Source organism: Osmia bicornis, chromosome 15 (assembly GCF_907164935.1).
Source record: "Osmia bicornis bicornis chromosome 15, iOsmBic2.1, whole genome shotgun sequence".
In the NCBI taxonomy this organism is placed as follows: Eukaryota; Metazoa; Arthropoda; class Insecta; order Hymenoptera; family Megachilidae; genus Osmia; species Osmia bicornis.
Window position 1 is genome coordinate 1,998,359 of NC_060230.1, and position 13,492 is coordinate 2,011,850.

The following is a 13,492-nucleotide window of genomic DNA, read 5'->3' on the forward strand; positions in this document are numbered from 1 at the left end:
AAAAGTTTATTTTATTTCTTTATTTAAACCATATTCTTTTAAATAGAAATTATAAGAACAGTATTATGAAAGTACAAAAATAGTGTATAAAGATTTATTATGCCATCCATGCATGCTTTGGCTGTGATTTCTTTAAAGGAACTTACTTTTTTAAATAACAGAGCATCTGTTTTTTAAATTTCTGTACTAATATCTGTAACGCGTTTTTAAATATTGTAATATGATTATTTTTACGTGTATCATAATATTTCTTACCTCTTCGACAACACATGGCACCTCCTTTGGTTGGTTAACTGTATTATTAACATCGCTTAAAACGAGTTTACCAATATCAATATTTTGCACTAAAGTATCGAAATCGTCTAAAGCTAATCTTTTTAAATTCAACATAACATTTGAGATCTTTATATGGTCTCCCAACTTTTTATATTTCTAAAAATATAAAAATACAAAACAATACTCATATATTTGTGATAAAACATGTATATAAATTTAAATAAATAATAAAACTTACAAAATTATTTGTTAAGTTTGAATCTATTATACCAAGTTTTTCAAGATTCTTTATTCTTCTTCTTTCGGTTAACTTAAACAGTTTCCTCTGTGACTTTGTTGCTCCTAATAAGCATCGTATGATGTTCCTTTTTTCTGTACTTTCCCAAGGATTGTACACTTCAACATTTTCCTCCTTCCAATCCTCCATTAAAGGTACGGAGAGTTCTTTTACTGTTTTCAAAGGAACTGATCCAACTTCATTTGTTGATTGAAAATTATACAACTCTTTTACGTTTCCACTGCTGGCACAGTTTAAGATGTGATGCTACAATTATACACATTTGTTATAAATTTCAAGATGAATGTTTTCTATTCTGATACCATCCACACAAACATGTTTTATTAGTACAATTGTATTATTATAATTATATATAATTATTATAATTAATATAATTTATTTTCACCTCAAAATAGTTTTCGTCAATTAGATGAAAAGCATCGAATGGACATTGTATTTTCGTTGAAGGATAGCCTTTCTTGCATTGCATCAAATATTGTGCCAACACACTTTTACGAATCTGATAAGTTTCTTCCCGCGGATTTGATAATATCGAATCCAATGCCATTATATTTATCCTAAAAACATATCGAATTACATAACAATTATTTAATTAGCGTTTCGTTATAAAGTGGTTAAAAAGTGAATGCTTACAACTTCATGTTTATTTATTGAAGTTTTGCAACCACGTGTTGCTCTCTTTAGCAGCCTGAAATCGTCTTTATGTGAATTTTATAGGTGTAATAAGGGCACGTGGTAGGGGGCTTTACTATGTTTCCATAGAACTCGGTACATACACAAATCAATGAAGAACTATAAATATAAAACGACATTAATTCTTACCTTCAACTGTTAACTTTCCTGTTTTGTCGGTCGATTATTTTAGCTATTACGATTTCCGCAGTTTTGTATATTTTTACTACTCTTGTTTGAAATCAAATTACTTTGTTCATTTCAAAACATCCTTTCGGAATTCATTTCGTCGCAACTAAAGTAGATTTCGCAGACCTCTTTTGTTTAAAGCAATTGAATTACAGAAACGGATTTTGCGCTAAAATTACGAATTGGCGTGTATTAATTTGTTTTATTTAAGACGCATTTAGAAACGTTATCTCAAAAATAAGTAATTTTACGTATTTTCAGAATTGAAACAGCGTATCTATAGTTAAAACAACCTTGCACGTGCACGTAATACATCGAAAACTATTTATAAGCGAAACACCGTCATCGTATTATTGCCCGAAATAAGTTGCTCCACGCAAACACAGAAAAGATGGTGTTACGATTATAAATATCATTTATGTATGTGATTTATTTTACTCGAATTCTGTATTTAATGGGGTACTAATTTTTAGCATGAAGTTATCCATGATTAATTGCGCGCCAATATATCGATCGAACACCGTGAAGTTGGTACAAATTAATAAAAATTCAAACTTTATGAACAATTACAAATTAGGATGATATCAATATTATAAATATTGTAATTTTCTCAACCTATGGTAATTAATGGAATAAGAAACGTGTTCTTTGTAAATAAATAATATAAAATATGAATGCGTTAGAGGGTACAATTTTGTTCGACATTTTTATAATATTTTTAACCCGAGTCCTGTCTTCGATTCTGTTTGCACATGTCTATAGAGGATATAATAATCGACGCGTTGGTAGAGAGGTGGAAAGCTAACGAGACGGACTGACAAATATATCAGTCTTAACCCACGCAGTTAAAGCAAGTGGCCGACCGGAGACGACGAAAGAACAGTCATGGAAATTTGCATTACGGGAACTGCGAGTTTCGTCAACGAATATCTTTCGCGTGTTTTACTTTGAAACGAGTTCCTCGTGTTCTATGACGCTTAAAACTACAATCATTTTCATAGTTCTTTAATCAATAATCCTTCGCGTAGGTCTTTGGATAAGATATTAGTTCTTGATCAGTTTGGTAATATTTTAGTAATAATGGGACACATTCACCATAATACTTTTCTTGATATTATTCTATAAACATTACTGAGTAAATTTTCATTTTAACATTTTGTTTCAGACATACATATGCTACCGTGTTAATTATGTGTAAGAAATATGATTCTTATTAGTATCGAATTATTCAAACGCGTGTGATCAAGATTGCCAACATGCAGCGGGTTCTAAGTTTTCAAATGGCTCGCGGTTTCAGCGAGTCTAGTGAGTTTGTAACGAAACGTATGTGTTTTTCGTTCATCTTCTCCGTCGGTTTCCTTTGTCTACTGTGCGGTTTCTTACTTGGACGTTTTGCTACGCAAAGGGCCATAGAGTTTCGAGCAGAAAAGAAACGTCTCGAATTTGCGGGAAACGGTCTCGAGAACACTGAGCATCTACAGCATCTGTTGCACGAGCAATTGGAAAGGGCGCCACTCGATCCTGATTTTGAAACGTATGCCTATTCGCTGTTTCCATTCGTCAATTAACAAATTGTTATATTACATTTGAATATTTGTAAAAACAGGAAATGGGAGCTTTTTAATGTCGGAGAAAATGACGTGCGTCGAGTAAATGGAATTCTTTCGAATTTATCGCTTATTCATAAAATCATCGAACACGAATCGTATATTGCCGCAATTGCTCGAGGATCCAGAGAACCTGGTGAATTAAATTCTATGTAGCAATTTTAAACGAATTAACGTAATTGTTTTTTATTAATTATCATATGTTTAGACAGGTATGTGGTTTTGTCGGCTAGCGGCGAAGGCGTTGGTATTGTTTTAGAATTGGCAAAAACTTTGAATCACATTCAAGGAGAACACCGGTGGAAACCACGCAGATCTATCATTTTCTGTTTATTTTCGGGATTTTCCAACCCTTGTTCAGAGATATTATCTACATTTATGCGCAACAAAGTTATAGCTTATATTGTTATACATCATCAAGCTTTACAGGGTTTGTATATCCTAAAAATGTGTATGGAAATTTTCAGTTTTATATATAATTTAATTAATTACAGGGAGAGGTCCATTTATTGTATCTGGATCTGATATAGTACAATCTGTAGTTCTAGAATCTGCAACCACTGTGAAAAATTGGTTATCTTATAACAGTCAATTGTTATCTCTAAACAATGTGTCTCATAATGTTACAATTTCTAGACTTACTTTAGATACACCTCATGTGGTATTATCTTTCATGGTAAGCAGTAGTAACAAGCATTATTATTTATGTAATAAACACTTTTTATTTGGATTTCTATACCTTTAGAACAACAATAGTACATACACTGAGAATGATCATGAGAGAGAATTACGTAAAATAATTTTAGCCCAAGTACTTGGTCAAACCATTTGGAAGTTATCTGAATGTTTAGTTACAAAATGGAATCCAAGTTATTTCAATGAAACTGTTTCTACAGCATTAGGATTCATAAATAACACTGAATTAGTGGAAACCAAAGGTATAGAATATTTAGGTATACTTCAATTCTAATGATATTAAATAAAATTATATTTTTTAGTAAAAATACAAGAGACTGTGGTGAAATTATTGAATAATATCAAACTTTTAAATGAAAAGATTGATACAATTGATAATATCAAGTATGTAATTTTTATAAATTACTACATAGTTATATATTTTAAAATTTCAAAAATACAAAAGGTCTCTTATTATTTTCCAGCACACTTGAGACCAGAATACTGAATGATTTCTTAATGGACTTAGATAGAACCCTTCTATGTCCTGATAATAAACTTCAATCAAGAACTAATTGGTCAGAATTCCTTAAACTAAGTCACGAGCCTTTTAACATAATTTCAATGTATCTTAATGAGATGGTAAAGTGTTATGAAATTGCCATTCAACTATTACAAGATCGATAGGAAAAATGTAAAAGTACAAACAATTTAGGTATAATATATTTTTTAATGACTGTGGTAACACTAATTAGTTACCACTGAAATTTATTGCACTCTTTTTAACACTTTTACCACATATTAAGTCCAAATTTATGTTCAGGAGTTCCTATGTTTCATTCAGATATTATTATAAAATGCACAGCATGTTTATGTACATAAAAATAAGTACAAAACATGTATTACTTCTACCTGTGATAAATAAGATGAATTTAAGAGCTTTACATTAATGCATGCTCCCTATACCATATCGTATTTCCCTTTCAAATTGTGAAGCATCAAGTGTTCCCTCAATAGCTTTACAGTCTGGATTAAACACAGAATATGCACTAAGTTCACCTGGTTTCTTTGGCTTAGAACCAGTATTCAACCAAATAAATACCAATGTCGATAAAACAAAATATACTGCTCCAAATTCAAATTCAATTGCAATTATGTATAAAGTGGCCCACAGAAGGAAGTAAAGTAGATATGTTACTGTTGTTAACACTGAACATTGTGACTGGTCTGTACTGTCATCTGAACAGGTGCTTTCCATATCCTGGACATCCTGCAAGCTTTTAATCTTTAATCATACTAATCTATTATATCAAGTTTTCAATAAATATTATTTGTTCTCCGTATATATTTATTGTAAATAAACTACAATAATACTCATTTATTTAATGATGTAACAATACGAGTGGTATACAACAGCTACTAAACACGGTATTATATACCTTACGTCATAAAATAACATAACCTTTACCTCTGAGTCGTTTGTGGGCGGTAACAGTGGAGTTTCCGTAGCTGTTTTATTTCTATTCCACGGTAAGACATTATGTATAGCATTTTTAATAGATTCCGTCATTTTTTCATTCCGTTTTTGACGTCTGTAGGCGTCTATCTTATCTTTTATACCGACCCCATCCATAATAGATACCGACATTGACTTCTTTCTTGTCAACCACGTTACGGTACATATGTTTACAATTAACGTGCATTTTGCAAAGTAATTTGCTGTTTTAGTATACACGCATTATTTTTTTTTTTTATTGATCCATGATCGCAAAAACAGATGACAGAATGTATACAAAGTTTTATTGACGCACGTGTTAAATTAACCAAATGAAGTTCGCCTATTACTTCCGGTTGCAAACCTCTATATTTAAGTACATTACAATAGAATGATCCATGATAAATGTGATTTCATAAATTGTGTAACTCAAAAACTGTATCAAAAATGAAAGAAAGTAAAAATGTAACAAATGATGGATCACAGACTGACCTTACTAATCAATACAGTCGCTTATCCGCGGCCGCCGACTTTGGATTTTCCTTTGCCATTTCTGGACTCTTGGCGATGGTGTTTAAAACCATAGTCGCACCATTAGAAAGAGTTAAGTTAATTCTACAGACACAGTCGAGTAGCCGTCAAATTGGAACGGCAAAAAGAACCCCTTACTCTGGTTTTCTCGACGCGCTCGTTAGAATACCCAAGGAACAAGGATTTTTATCTTTGTGGCGTGGTAATCTGCTCAGTATATGTCGATACTTTCCAGCGCAAGCAATTAATTTTTCCTGTTATGATATTTATTACAATGCTTTATTACAAGTACGTCCAAAAATAGTTGCATCAAATTCATGATGCAATGTAGGCTTTCTTTGGCTGATTATAGGGAGAGGAGTCTCCCTCTACTTATCTAGGATGCTGAGAATATCAAAGAAGAGATTAAAGAGAGTCTAATTTAATTAAAACCTTTCATATATCTTTTTAACCAAAGGAAGCTTAAATTGCACACGATCGGAGATAAATATCACGTTTGTGCGTAAACATTACATAGTATTATTTAGATTATTCAACCATGGACGGCTTATAGTCATAATCTACTTCCGTTTTTGTCGGGTGGCGCCGTCGGCGTTACGACCTGCATACTTCTCTTCCCCCTGAATTTTTGTAATACCAGAATATCCGTAGATCTCGGAGACGACAAATCGGTCAAACGAGAATTTCTAAATTTAAGGGACTGTTTGGGTAAAGTTTACAAAAATGATGGAGTCAGGGGCTTCTACGAAGGGATGTCACTCATGGCATCCGGAATGTTTATTTACAGGTTTAAAATAATCTTAATATCTATGATTTTAAAATATGTCCATCGCCTGTTATTTGTATCGCCACGCGATAGACTACTGTAATTGGTATATTAATTTTTTCTTCGATATAGAATCAATGATGGAAAAATAAAAATATTTAAAATACGACATAAACTAGATCATCGATTTTGAATAACTTTTTACAGGGCAGCTTACTTTGGTATCTACACAATCTCTAAACGAATATATTTGAACGCAAACTCGTCAGATTCGACGGTTCAAACGATGCGAACGCCATTTTTAGTATCCCTGGCGCTTGCTGAATTCTCATCTTTCACTGGAACAATAATTTCTTATCCACTCGAGACGATAGCTAGACAGAAAATGCTTTGGAGCGGACATGGTTTGAAAAATTATGTGACAACAAGACAAATGGTCGGTAAAATGAGTCATGATTGGAATTTTAACCTTCATTTTTTAAATTATTCAATGAACACACTATAGATCAGTAGGGTTTTAAAGAAAGACGGTCCAATTGGTTTTTATAGAGGGGTTATCGCTAATCAATTGACGACGATATGCGGATCCTTTGTTCTGGTCACGTACGATTTAATTAAGGGACACTACGACATATTAAAGGAGCCAAAGGTATACAGTCTATGTGGTATATTGTTGGATCATGCGCGTTTGATCATTTACAATTATACATTTATTAAAAGGCTGCTTCTAATACTCGAAGGCTAGATGATTAATTAACACGAACACTAACGTCCATATACGAAACGTGTACTGACTGTTGAGAAGGAACTTCACCTATAACTGAATTGTATAAAGTTGAAAAAACAATATTTAACATTTTCAAATAAAATAAAATTTGTCAATTTCTCGTTTCTGTCTAATGTTCTTGAATTTCAGGTATACAGCGTTTTACGTTCCCTGCCAAGTTCATCGTGCGGATAAGCGTATTGTGTTACATAATTACAGAGGCTTAAGAAATATCCGCATGTAGACTGATACGAATAACTATCGGATTAAGGATTACTAAGAAATTCTCGATAAAATACAATTTAGCGATTAATCACGATATAATCCATTTTTAATCCTGCGTTGATTATAGTTTTCTCGAACTCACGATAGATAAACATAAATACCAAAGCATATATGTATTTCATTCGAATGCTTTTCTTTCAGACGTATTGTATATTTTTCTACAACGTCTTGGCGTTTAATGCGTTACCAATCATGTTTAATAATTATCCAGGTCATTAAGCTCCTGATGCAATGCGGCGCCCACTTGCACGAAAATGCGTGCATGATAGGAGAAAAGATGTGCGCCGCGGCCGCTGTTGGACACGTGAAACGCCTCGAATCTTATCACTTCGCCAACGCGGATCTCTCTGAGAAAGATTTCTCTGGAAGAACACCGTTGCATCTTGCGGCTCTGCACAATAAAGTGCAAGTTGTCAAATTCTTATTGAAACACGGCGCAGAAACGGGCAGCGTTGACAAAGTAAATCAATCTCCGTATGACTTAGCTGTAACTGTAGATTCCATCGAAGCAGCCTTTTTGTTGTTACCTTCATGGGACAGGGTGATGACAAGGAGATGAAAGTGAAACGATGCTCTGTCTGTAGACTTAACACGCGGGATAACGTATTATTATAAAAATAAAACTTTTCTTTGTACCTGGCGCAATAGTACAAAAGTAAGCGTGTCCATTAAACGATTGTCCTTGCATTGTACTAGAGAATGTTCTAGTTCGGATGTCGTACTAACAATTTCATGACGTATACAACATCTGTTGTTTTTATATTTTATAATGGCAGAGTCGTTTAAACACTTAACTCGAACTCACGATAGATAAACATAAATACCAAAGCATATATGTATTTCATTCGAATGCTTTTCTTTCAGACGTATTGTATATTTTTCTACAACTATAGAAAAATGAACTATAGAACTATAAAAAAATACTTAAAAATTTTTGCATAGATTTAATGATTTTTGAAAGAGAATCTTAATGCGTGTATTTGTCAGATTAGATTTTCACAAATTTTCCAGTAGATCACGTACAGAAAAACTCTAATCTATCACGTTTGACCTTTGTGTTTTAGCGACTTTGACCGTGAAACGCTACTTTGACGCAACTGGCTCCTGGCAACTATCTTCTAACCACACATGTCGCATTAAGAAACACGTGCATCAAGAGCCTTGATTAATCCCACTCTTAATATATAATAAATCACTCTTAATAGAGACTTCATCGTGACACCATTGCCCAAAGGGGCACGTGAAGAGATTAGGATGTCACAGGTACCTGTAAACGTGCCTCGCAATAACAACCATGTCTCAAACAATAAGGAAAGTGAAATGGAACATTTGAGGAATGATAGTTTGGCCACCAAGAGTGTTAGGGATGTGTTAGAGAGTCACGTGTTGGTCCTTTACACTGGTGGCACGATTGGGATGATCAGAAACGAGAATGGAGGTACCGTTTCAATTAATTTAAAAATTAATTGTTTAATATGAAAATTAATACGTTTTCCTTTTACAGTTCTTGTACCCAAGTCGAACGCTTTCGTGAAGAAATTGCGCAACTATCCTCACATGCATGATAAAGAGTACGCGGATGAACGTTTCGGATCTATGGGATCGCTAGTACTTCCGTAAGTTCAGGTATCTGATCGTTCAGACATCATGGGGGTTTTATTCTCTGCGGTCTGACTATCTAATAGTATCTGATTGTGAGAATACGCAATTACGAGATGAACTTATTCATATTTTTTATTTTTTTATTTTAAGGATGACATCGACGGATAGTCAACGCGTTGTGTATAATGTATTGGAATATTCACCGCTTTGCGACTCCAGTAACATGACAATGGACGATTGGATTCGTATCGCCAACGATATCAAGGTAACAATCTACTGCGTGCAGTATGGACATTAATAAGGGGCATATGTATGAGACCTAGTTCAAGAACTGTATGCAGATATGCGACAAATAGGTAGACGTATATAAAGGAAATTAGAAAATAAAAATTTCTTTTTTTTCTAGCAATACTATGAACAATTCGACGGTTTCGTCGTTTTACACGGAACGGACACGTTAAGTTACACCGCGTCTGCCCTGTCCTTCATGCTCGAATCTCTGGGCAAGATAGTTATTTTAACCGGCTCCCAGGTACCGATCTTCGACACTAGGAACGACGGCATGGATAATTTATTGTCGTCTCTAGTAATAGCCGCGAATTACAACATACCAGAAGTGTGCGTGTACTTCGGGACAAATCTGATGAGAGGTAATCGTACGAGCAAAGTATCGACATCGTCGTTCGATGCGTTTCATTCGCCGAATTGTCATTCCCTGGCGAAGGCTAACATCAAAGTGGAAGGTTAGCAAAGTATGGACCAGGATTCAAAGATAGATCTTTCTTTTTCTAAACTGTACGACTACATTGTTGCAAGGTGTTTTCATTGCAGTGGACTATCGAGCAATATTTCGCTCCTGCACCCTGGAGAAATTCCACGTCCATGCATCACTGAATAGGAACGTCGGCTTGCTTCGTATATTTCCCAGCATAACCACGCACTTGCTGAAAGCATTCCTGCAACCACCGATCGAAGGTGTCGTCTTACAATCGTACGGATCAGGAAACGTGCCGACGAACCAGGAGGACATAATTAAAGAACTGAGCGCGGCTACGAAACGCGGTATAATCATCGTCAATATCACGCAATGCTCGACCGGTTGCGTCTCAGGCACGTACGAGCCTGGAAAATTACTGGAGGATGCTGGTACAGGAAACTTGATATTTATTATCAGACACTCTTCCACTATCTTTAAAATGATAATAGAATGCTTCGTATAGGTGTAATATCCGGCTTTGACATGACACCTGAAGCTGCATTGACCAAGCTCGCGTACGTATTATCAAAAAATGAATGGGATAATGAAACGAAGCTTCAAATGATGCAAACGAATTTGCGCGGAGAGTTAACCGCTGGACGATCACCGCCCCTTCAGGATCTGAAGCTCTTTGGTCTTTGGCCGAGGTCTTTGAAGCTCTCTTCTACGGCAGAGCTTCAGGAATTAAGCTCCATACTTTTCCCTGCGATGTTAAACGCTGCTGTAGTTGATCGAGACGTAGTCAAACTCGAAGCGTTAAAGGAATACGTGAGTGGAATGGAAAAAGGGATTCACGTGATTTCTTTAGCTAATGCGTTTTTCCTTTAGGGCGCAGATATCTCCCAGGGAAACGCAGACGGTCGCACTGCGTTGCATATCGCTTGCTGCGAAGGAGATCTGAAAATCGTGCGTTGCTTGCTGCGAATGGGTGCAGATGTGCATATCACGGATCGTTTCGGCCGTACACCTCTTATAGACGCTATCGAATGCGACCATCACGAGGTAAATACGGTCATCGTCTTGGCGTTTAACGCGTTACCAATCATGTTTAATAATTATCCAGGTCATTAAACTCCTGATGCAATGCGGCGCCCACTTGCACGAAAATGCGTGCATGATAGGAGAAAAGATGTGCGCCGCGGCCGCTGTTGGACACGTGAAACGCCTCGAATCTTATCACTTCGCCAACGCGGATCTCTCTGAGAAAGATTTCTCTGGAAGAACACCGTTGCATCTTGCGGCTCTGCACAATAAAGTGCAAGCTGTCAAATTCTTATTGAAACACGGCGCAGAAACGGGCAGCGTTGACAAAGTAAATCAATCTCCGTATGACTTAGCTGTAACTGTAGATTCCATCGAAGCAGCCTTTTTGTTGTTACCTTCATAGGACAGGGTGATGACAAGGAGATGAAAGTGAAACGATGCTCTGTCTGTAGACTTAACACGCGGGATAACGTATTATTATAAAAATAAAACTTTTCTTTGTACCTGGCGCAATAGTACAAAAGTAAGCGTGTCCATTAAACGATTGTCCTTGCATTGTACTAGAGAATGTTCTAGTTCGGATGTCGTACTAACAATTTCATGACGTATACAACATCTGTTGTTTTTATATTTTATAATGGCAGAGTCGTTTAAACACTTTAGACAATAGTCGACGAAAAGTGAAAGTCTAAAGTGACTGCGATTATGCTTGAACCACGCTGGCGTGCACGCGATAACGTTTCACACCGCGCGAGTTAAGATAATAAGGTATTTCCTTGAAAAAAGCAGCTCGTCTATGGTCTGAAGTACGAAACAACTTGAAAAGAATTTTTAGCTTTCTTAAAAAGAAATATTCTCTCTTGTATTTGTACGGTACAATAAGGATTACATTCACGGGTCACTCTATACCAAATTGGTTCATCATGATTTTCAAAAGTTTCGGTGATATTACACAGTCCTTGTAAACGCGTGCGCAATCGTTTCCTTTCTGACCGACTGCTATAGCTTCATCGACAATTGTGCCATTTGTGAAATCTTTGAACCATTTGTAACTGTTTTATGCAATTATAAACTTCAGAATTTTGTTTCACATAGAATTGATTATTAATTTCTTTTCTAACGTTACCTTGACAGACCGTCGATTATTTTATCCGTGCCTGTTGGGTTCTCTGCGTGAGTAGCCAGCGAAACAATGGAGCAAACAACTTGTTGCATACAGGGGACCATGTAATTGTTACTGAAAATCATCTCACTGATGATGTTACCCATTTGGAACCATTGCACGTTGTCCTCGGAACCTGTGCATTAGACAAAAGATTAAAAATACATTTGTAAACATAGATAGCTGAAAGGATCGCTCACGATAGTGATGATGTGCATTGTGTTGCGGATGCGTTTTGGAAAATAGCGGTGTGATCACAGTGAGTAGAGTAGTCACCAATCCAACTAATCCAAGAGGTTTTGTGTTGACGTTGAGTAGGGAAGGAATTTCTCCGTGTTCGCCTATTTTGTGATCCAGGGGTATTGAGATGAAGGGAATTGTTACGGCCCAGTCGATCTGAAATGATAATGAAATTATGTAGATTTTGTACCTCCAGTAATGGAATATTTCTAGTAGAATATATCAATATCTAATAGGCCAATCACTCACGTGAAGCTTCTCTTCTTCAGAATTGAAAGAAATCAATCCATTACTCGGATGTTTTCCAAATGTTTTGCTCTGAGCTCTGGAGATCCTTGTTTTTGTATCAGCATTAGGATCAACCGCTTCGGAATGACATAGGATCAAAGTGACCATACACATCATTGAAGTCTTCATGATTTAATTTCTCTAAAACAAAAGAAGAATATACAAAACTGTTTTGTTAAGATTATGTTTAACACTTGCAGGTGACTCAACTAATTGGAGCGAACACAGAAGCTCGTCTGACGAATCCTTGATCCTTGCCAGCAGTTTTTGTACGGGGACCAGCCCACCCTCGGCAACTAGGAAATTCTGTTTTCACGAGTGGAATTAACGAACCTAAAAGAAAGACACTTCTGGTTCAATTATCGCTGGGAAATTAGTGCAGCTGTTACGTCTTCCATCGTCACAGGTGAAAATTTTTACGCACCTCCTATGTCCTCGAATTTTTCATCTTTTATAACTCCAATTCGGACTTTCCTACGTTTAATCTTTGTTTAAGACGAATGTAATTATTTCATGATATTTCAGGAGTACTGGAAAGAGGTAAACGGATGAGAAACACTGTAGGACATTTTTTAATTTTTCTGTGCATTCATATGGGAAGTTTGTTATTGCACGCATACGAGGCCACGACTTTCGTGAATTTTCTAGAGCAACCTCCAGAACGAATTCCTTGTCTGAAATTCAACCAGAGACAAATGCAGAGTCGCAAAACGTACATACGTATCGCATTATGGTTTCATGAAGATTCTATGGTTTCCTGTTCACCGAGTAAATGCAAAACATTATTCTTATTATATTTAGCATTCTTATCATAATGCAATTATGCTCTTTAATCAGTAAGGATAGTATTTAACGTTAAACTGTTAGGGGAAAATAGTGATCTAGACTTAAAATTTTGG

The 13,492-nt window shown here is 35.7% G+C and overlaps 5 protein-coding genes across 12 annotated transcripts; 3 read left to right on the forward strand and 2 right to left on the reverse strand.

Moving 5' to 3' along the window:
• Window positions 1-5: 5 nt before the first annotated feature.
• On the reverse strand, window positions 6-5,788 carry LOC114882845. Of its 3 annotated transcripts, none has more exons than XM_029199947.2 (7): window positions 1,729-1,976; window positions 1,397-1,604; window positions 1,208-1,262; window positions 960-1,131; window positions 515-820; window positions 256-432; window positions 6-193 (listed from the first exon to the last, which is right to left on the reverse strand). In XM_029199947.2, the coding sequence occupies exons 3-7, from the start codon at window positions 1,213-1,215 to the stop codon at window positions 143-145; spliced, it is 714 nt and encodes a 237-aa protein (XP_029055780.1). In that variant the 5' UTR covers window positions 1,216-1,262; window positions 1,397-1,604; window positions 1,729-1,976; the 3' UTR covers window positions 6-142. The 3 variants fall into 3 exon arrangements, with proteins under 3 accessions (XP_029055780.1, XP_029055779.1, XP_046144869.1); XM_029199946.2 differs by having other exon boundaries at window positions 1,687-1,976; XM_046288913.1 differs by lacking the exons at window positions 1,397-1,604; window positions 1,729-1,976 and adding an exon at window positions 5,705-5,788 and having other exon boundaries at window positions 1,208-1,366.
• Window positions 2,123-4,653, forward strand: LOC114882842 (transferrin receptor protein 1-like). The gene is made up of 8 exons (XM_029199940.2): window positions 2,123-2,498; window positions 2,601-2,969; window positions 3,042-3,178; window positions 3,251-3,472; window positions 3,537-3,718; window positions 3,788-3,980; window positions 4,041-4,122; window positions 4,203-4,653. Exons 2-8 carry the CDS (start codon window positions 2,692-2,694, stop codon window positions 4,402-4,404), a joined length of 1,296 nt encoding a protein of 431 aa, XP_029055773.1. The 5' UTR covers window positions 2,123-2,498; window positions 2,601-2,691; the 3' UTR covers window positions 4,405-4,653.
• LOC114882846 (SAYSvFN domain-containing protein 1) lies at window positions 4,441-5,539 on the reverse strand. Its single transcript, XM_029199948.2, has 2 exons — window positions 5,186-5,539; window positions 4,441-4,987 (listed from the first exon to the last, which is right to left on the reverse strand). The coding sequence occupies exons 1-2, from the start codon at window positions 5,363-5,365 to the stop codon at window positions 4,664-4,666; spliced, it is 504 nt and encodes a 167-aa protein (XP_029055781.1). The 5' UTR covers window positions 5,366-5,539; the 3' UTR covers window positions 4,441-4,663.
• Window positions 5,180-13,220, forward strand: LOC114882839 (L-asparaginase). Of its 3 annotated transcripts, none has more exons than XM_029199930.2 (10): window positions 5,180-5,247; window positions 8,766-8,998; window positions 9,065-9,176; window positions 9,313-9,427; window positions 9,569-9,905; window positions 9,994-10,308; window positions 10,383-10,687; window positions 10,748-10,921; window positions 10,983-11,231; window positions 12,038-12,319. In XM_029199930.2, exons 2-10 carry the CDS (start codon window positions 8,815-8,817, stop codon window positions 12,236-12,238), a joined length of 1,992 nt encoding a protein of 663 aa, XP_029055763.1. In that variant the 5' UTR covers window positions 5,180-5,247; window positions 8,766-8,814; the 3' UTR covers window positions 12,239-12,319. The 3 variants fall into 3 exon arrangements, with proteins under 3 accessions (XP_029055763.1, XP_029055765.1, XP_029055766.1); XM_029199932.2 differs by lacking the exons at window positions 5,180-5,247; window positions 12,038-12,319 and adding exons at window positions 12,794-12,999; window positions 13,119-13,220; XM_029199933.2 differs by lacking the exons at window positions 5,180-5,247; window positions 8,766-8,998 and having other exon boundaries at window positions 9,094-9,186; window positions 12,038-12,321.
• On the forward strand, window positions 5,987-8,759 carry LOC114882847 (ADP/ATP translocase 4-like). 4 transcript variants are annotated; one of them, XR_006830151.1, is made up of 5 exons: window positions 5,987-6,530; window positions 6,717-6,945; window positions 7,015-7,158; window positions 7,230-7,336; window positions 7,426-7,760. XR_006830151.1 is itself a non-coding variant. In XM_046288916.1 (4 exons), exons 1-4 carry the CDS (start codon window positions 6,496-6,498, stop codon window positions 8,631-8,633), a joined length of 417 nt encoding a protein of 138 aa, XP_046144872.1. In that variant the 5' UTR covers window positions 5,987-6,495; the 3' UTR covers window positions 8,634-8,759. The 4 variants fall into 4 exon arrangements, 3 of the variants coding, with proteins under 3 accessions (XP_046144872.1, XP_046144871.1, XP_029055783.2); XM_046288916.1 differs by lacking the exons at window positions 7,230-7,336; window positions 7,426-7,760 and adding an exon at window positions 8,625-8,759; XM_046288915.1 differs by having other exon boundaries at window positions 7,230-7,760.
• Window positions 13,221-13,492: the final 272 nt, after the last annotated feature.

Coding starts and splice junctions, on each gene's coding strand:
- LOC114882845 (XM_046288913.1), bottom strand. Junction 433..514: donor CAAACTTAACAAATAATTTT/GTAAGTTTTATT, acceptor TTATATTTTTAG/AAATATAAAAAGTTGGGAGA. Junction 194..255: donor TGCCATGTGTTGTCGAAGAG/GTAAGAAATATT, acceptor AACGCGTTACAG/ATATTAGTACAGAAATTTAA.
- LOC114882842 (XM_029199940.2), top strand. CDS start 2,692: ATGCAGCGGGTTCTAAGTTTTCAAATGGCTCGCGGTTTCAGCGAGTCT. Junction 2,970..3,041: donor CTCGATCCTGATTTTGAAAC/GTATGCCTATTC, acceptor TTGTAAAAACAG/GAAATGGGAGCTTTTTAATG. Junction 3,179..3,250: donor TCGAGGATCCAGAGAACCTG/GTGAATTAAATT, acceptor TCATATGTTTAG/ACAGGTATGTGGTTTTGTCG.
- LOC114882846 (XM_029199948.2), bottom strand. CDS start 5,365: ATGTCGGTATCTATTATGGATGGGGTCGGTATAAAAGATAAGATAGAC. Junction 4,988..5,185: donor CGCCCACAAACGACTCAGAG/GTAAAGGTTATG, acceptor AAAAGCTTGCAG/GATGTCCAGGATATGGAAAG.
- LOC114882847 (XM_029199950.2), top strand. CDS start 6,496: ATGTCACTCATGGCATCCGGAATGTTTATTTACAG. Junction 6,531..6,716: donor TCCGGAATGTTTATTTACAG/GTTTAAAATAAT, acceptor AACTTTTTACAG/GGCAGCTTACTTTGGTATCT. Junction 7,159..7,425: donor ACATATTAAAGGAGCCAAAG/GTATACAGTCTA, acceptor CTTGAATTTCAG/GTATACAGCGTTTTACGTTC.
- LOC114882839 (XM_029199930.2), top strand. CDS start 8,815: ATGTCACAGGTACCTGTAAACGTGCCTCGCAATAACAACCATGTCTCA. Junction 8,999..9,064: donor GATCAGAAACGAGAATGGAG/GTACCGTTTCAA, acceptor TTCCTTTTACAG/TTCTTGTACCCAAGTCGAAC. Junction 9,428..9,568: donor GTATCGCCAACGATATCAAG/GTAACAATCTAC, acceptor TTTTTTTTCTAG/CAATACTATGAACAATTCGA.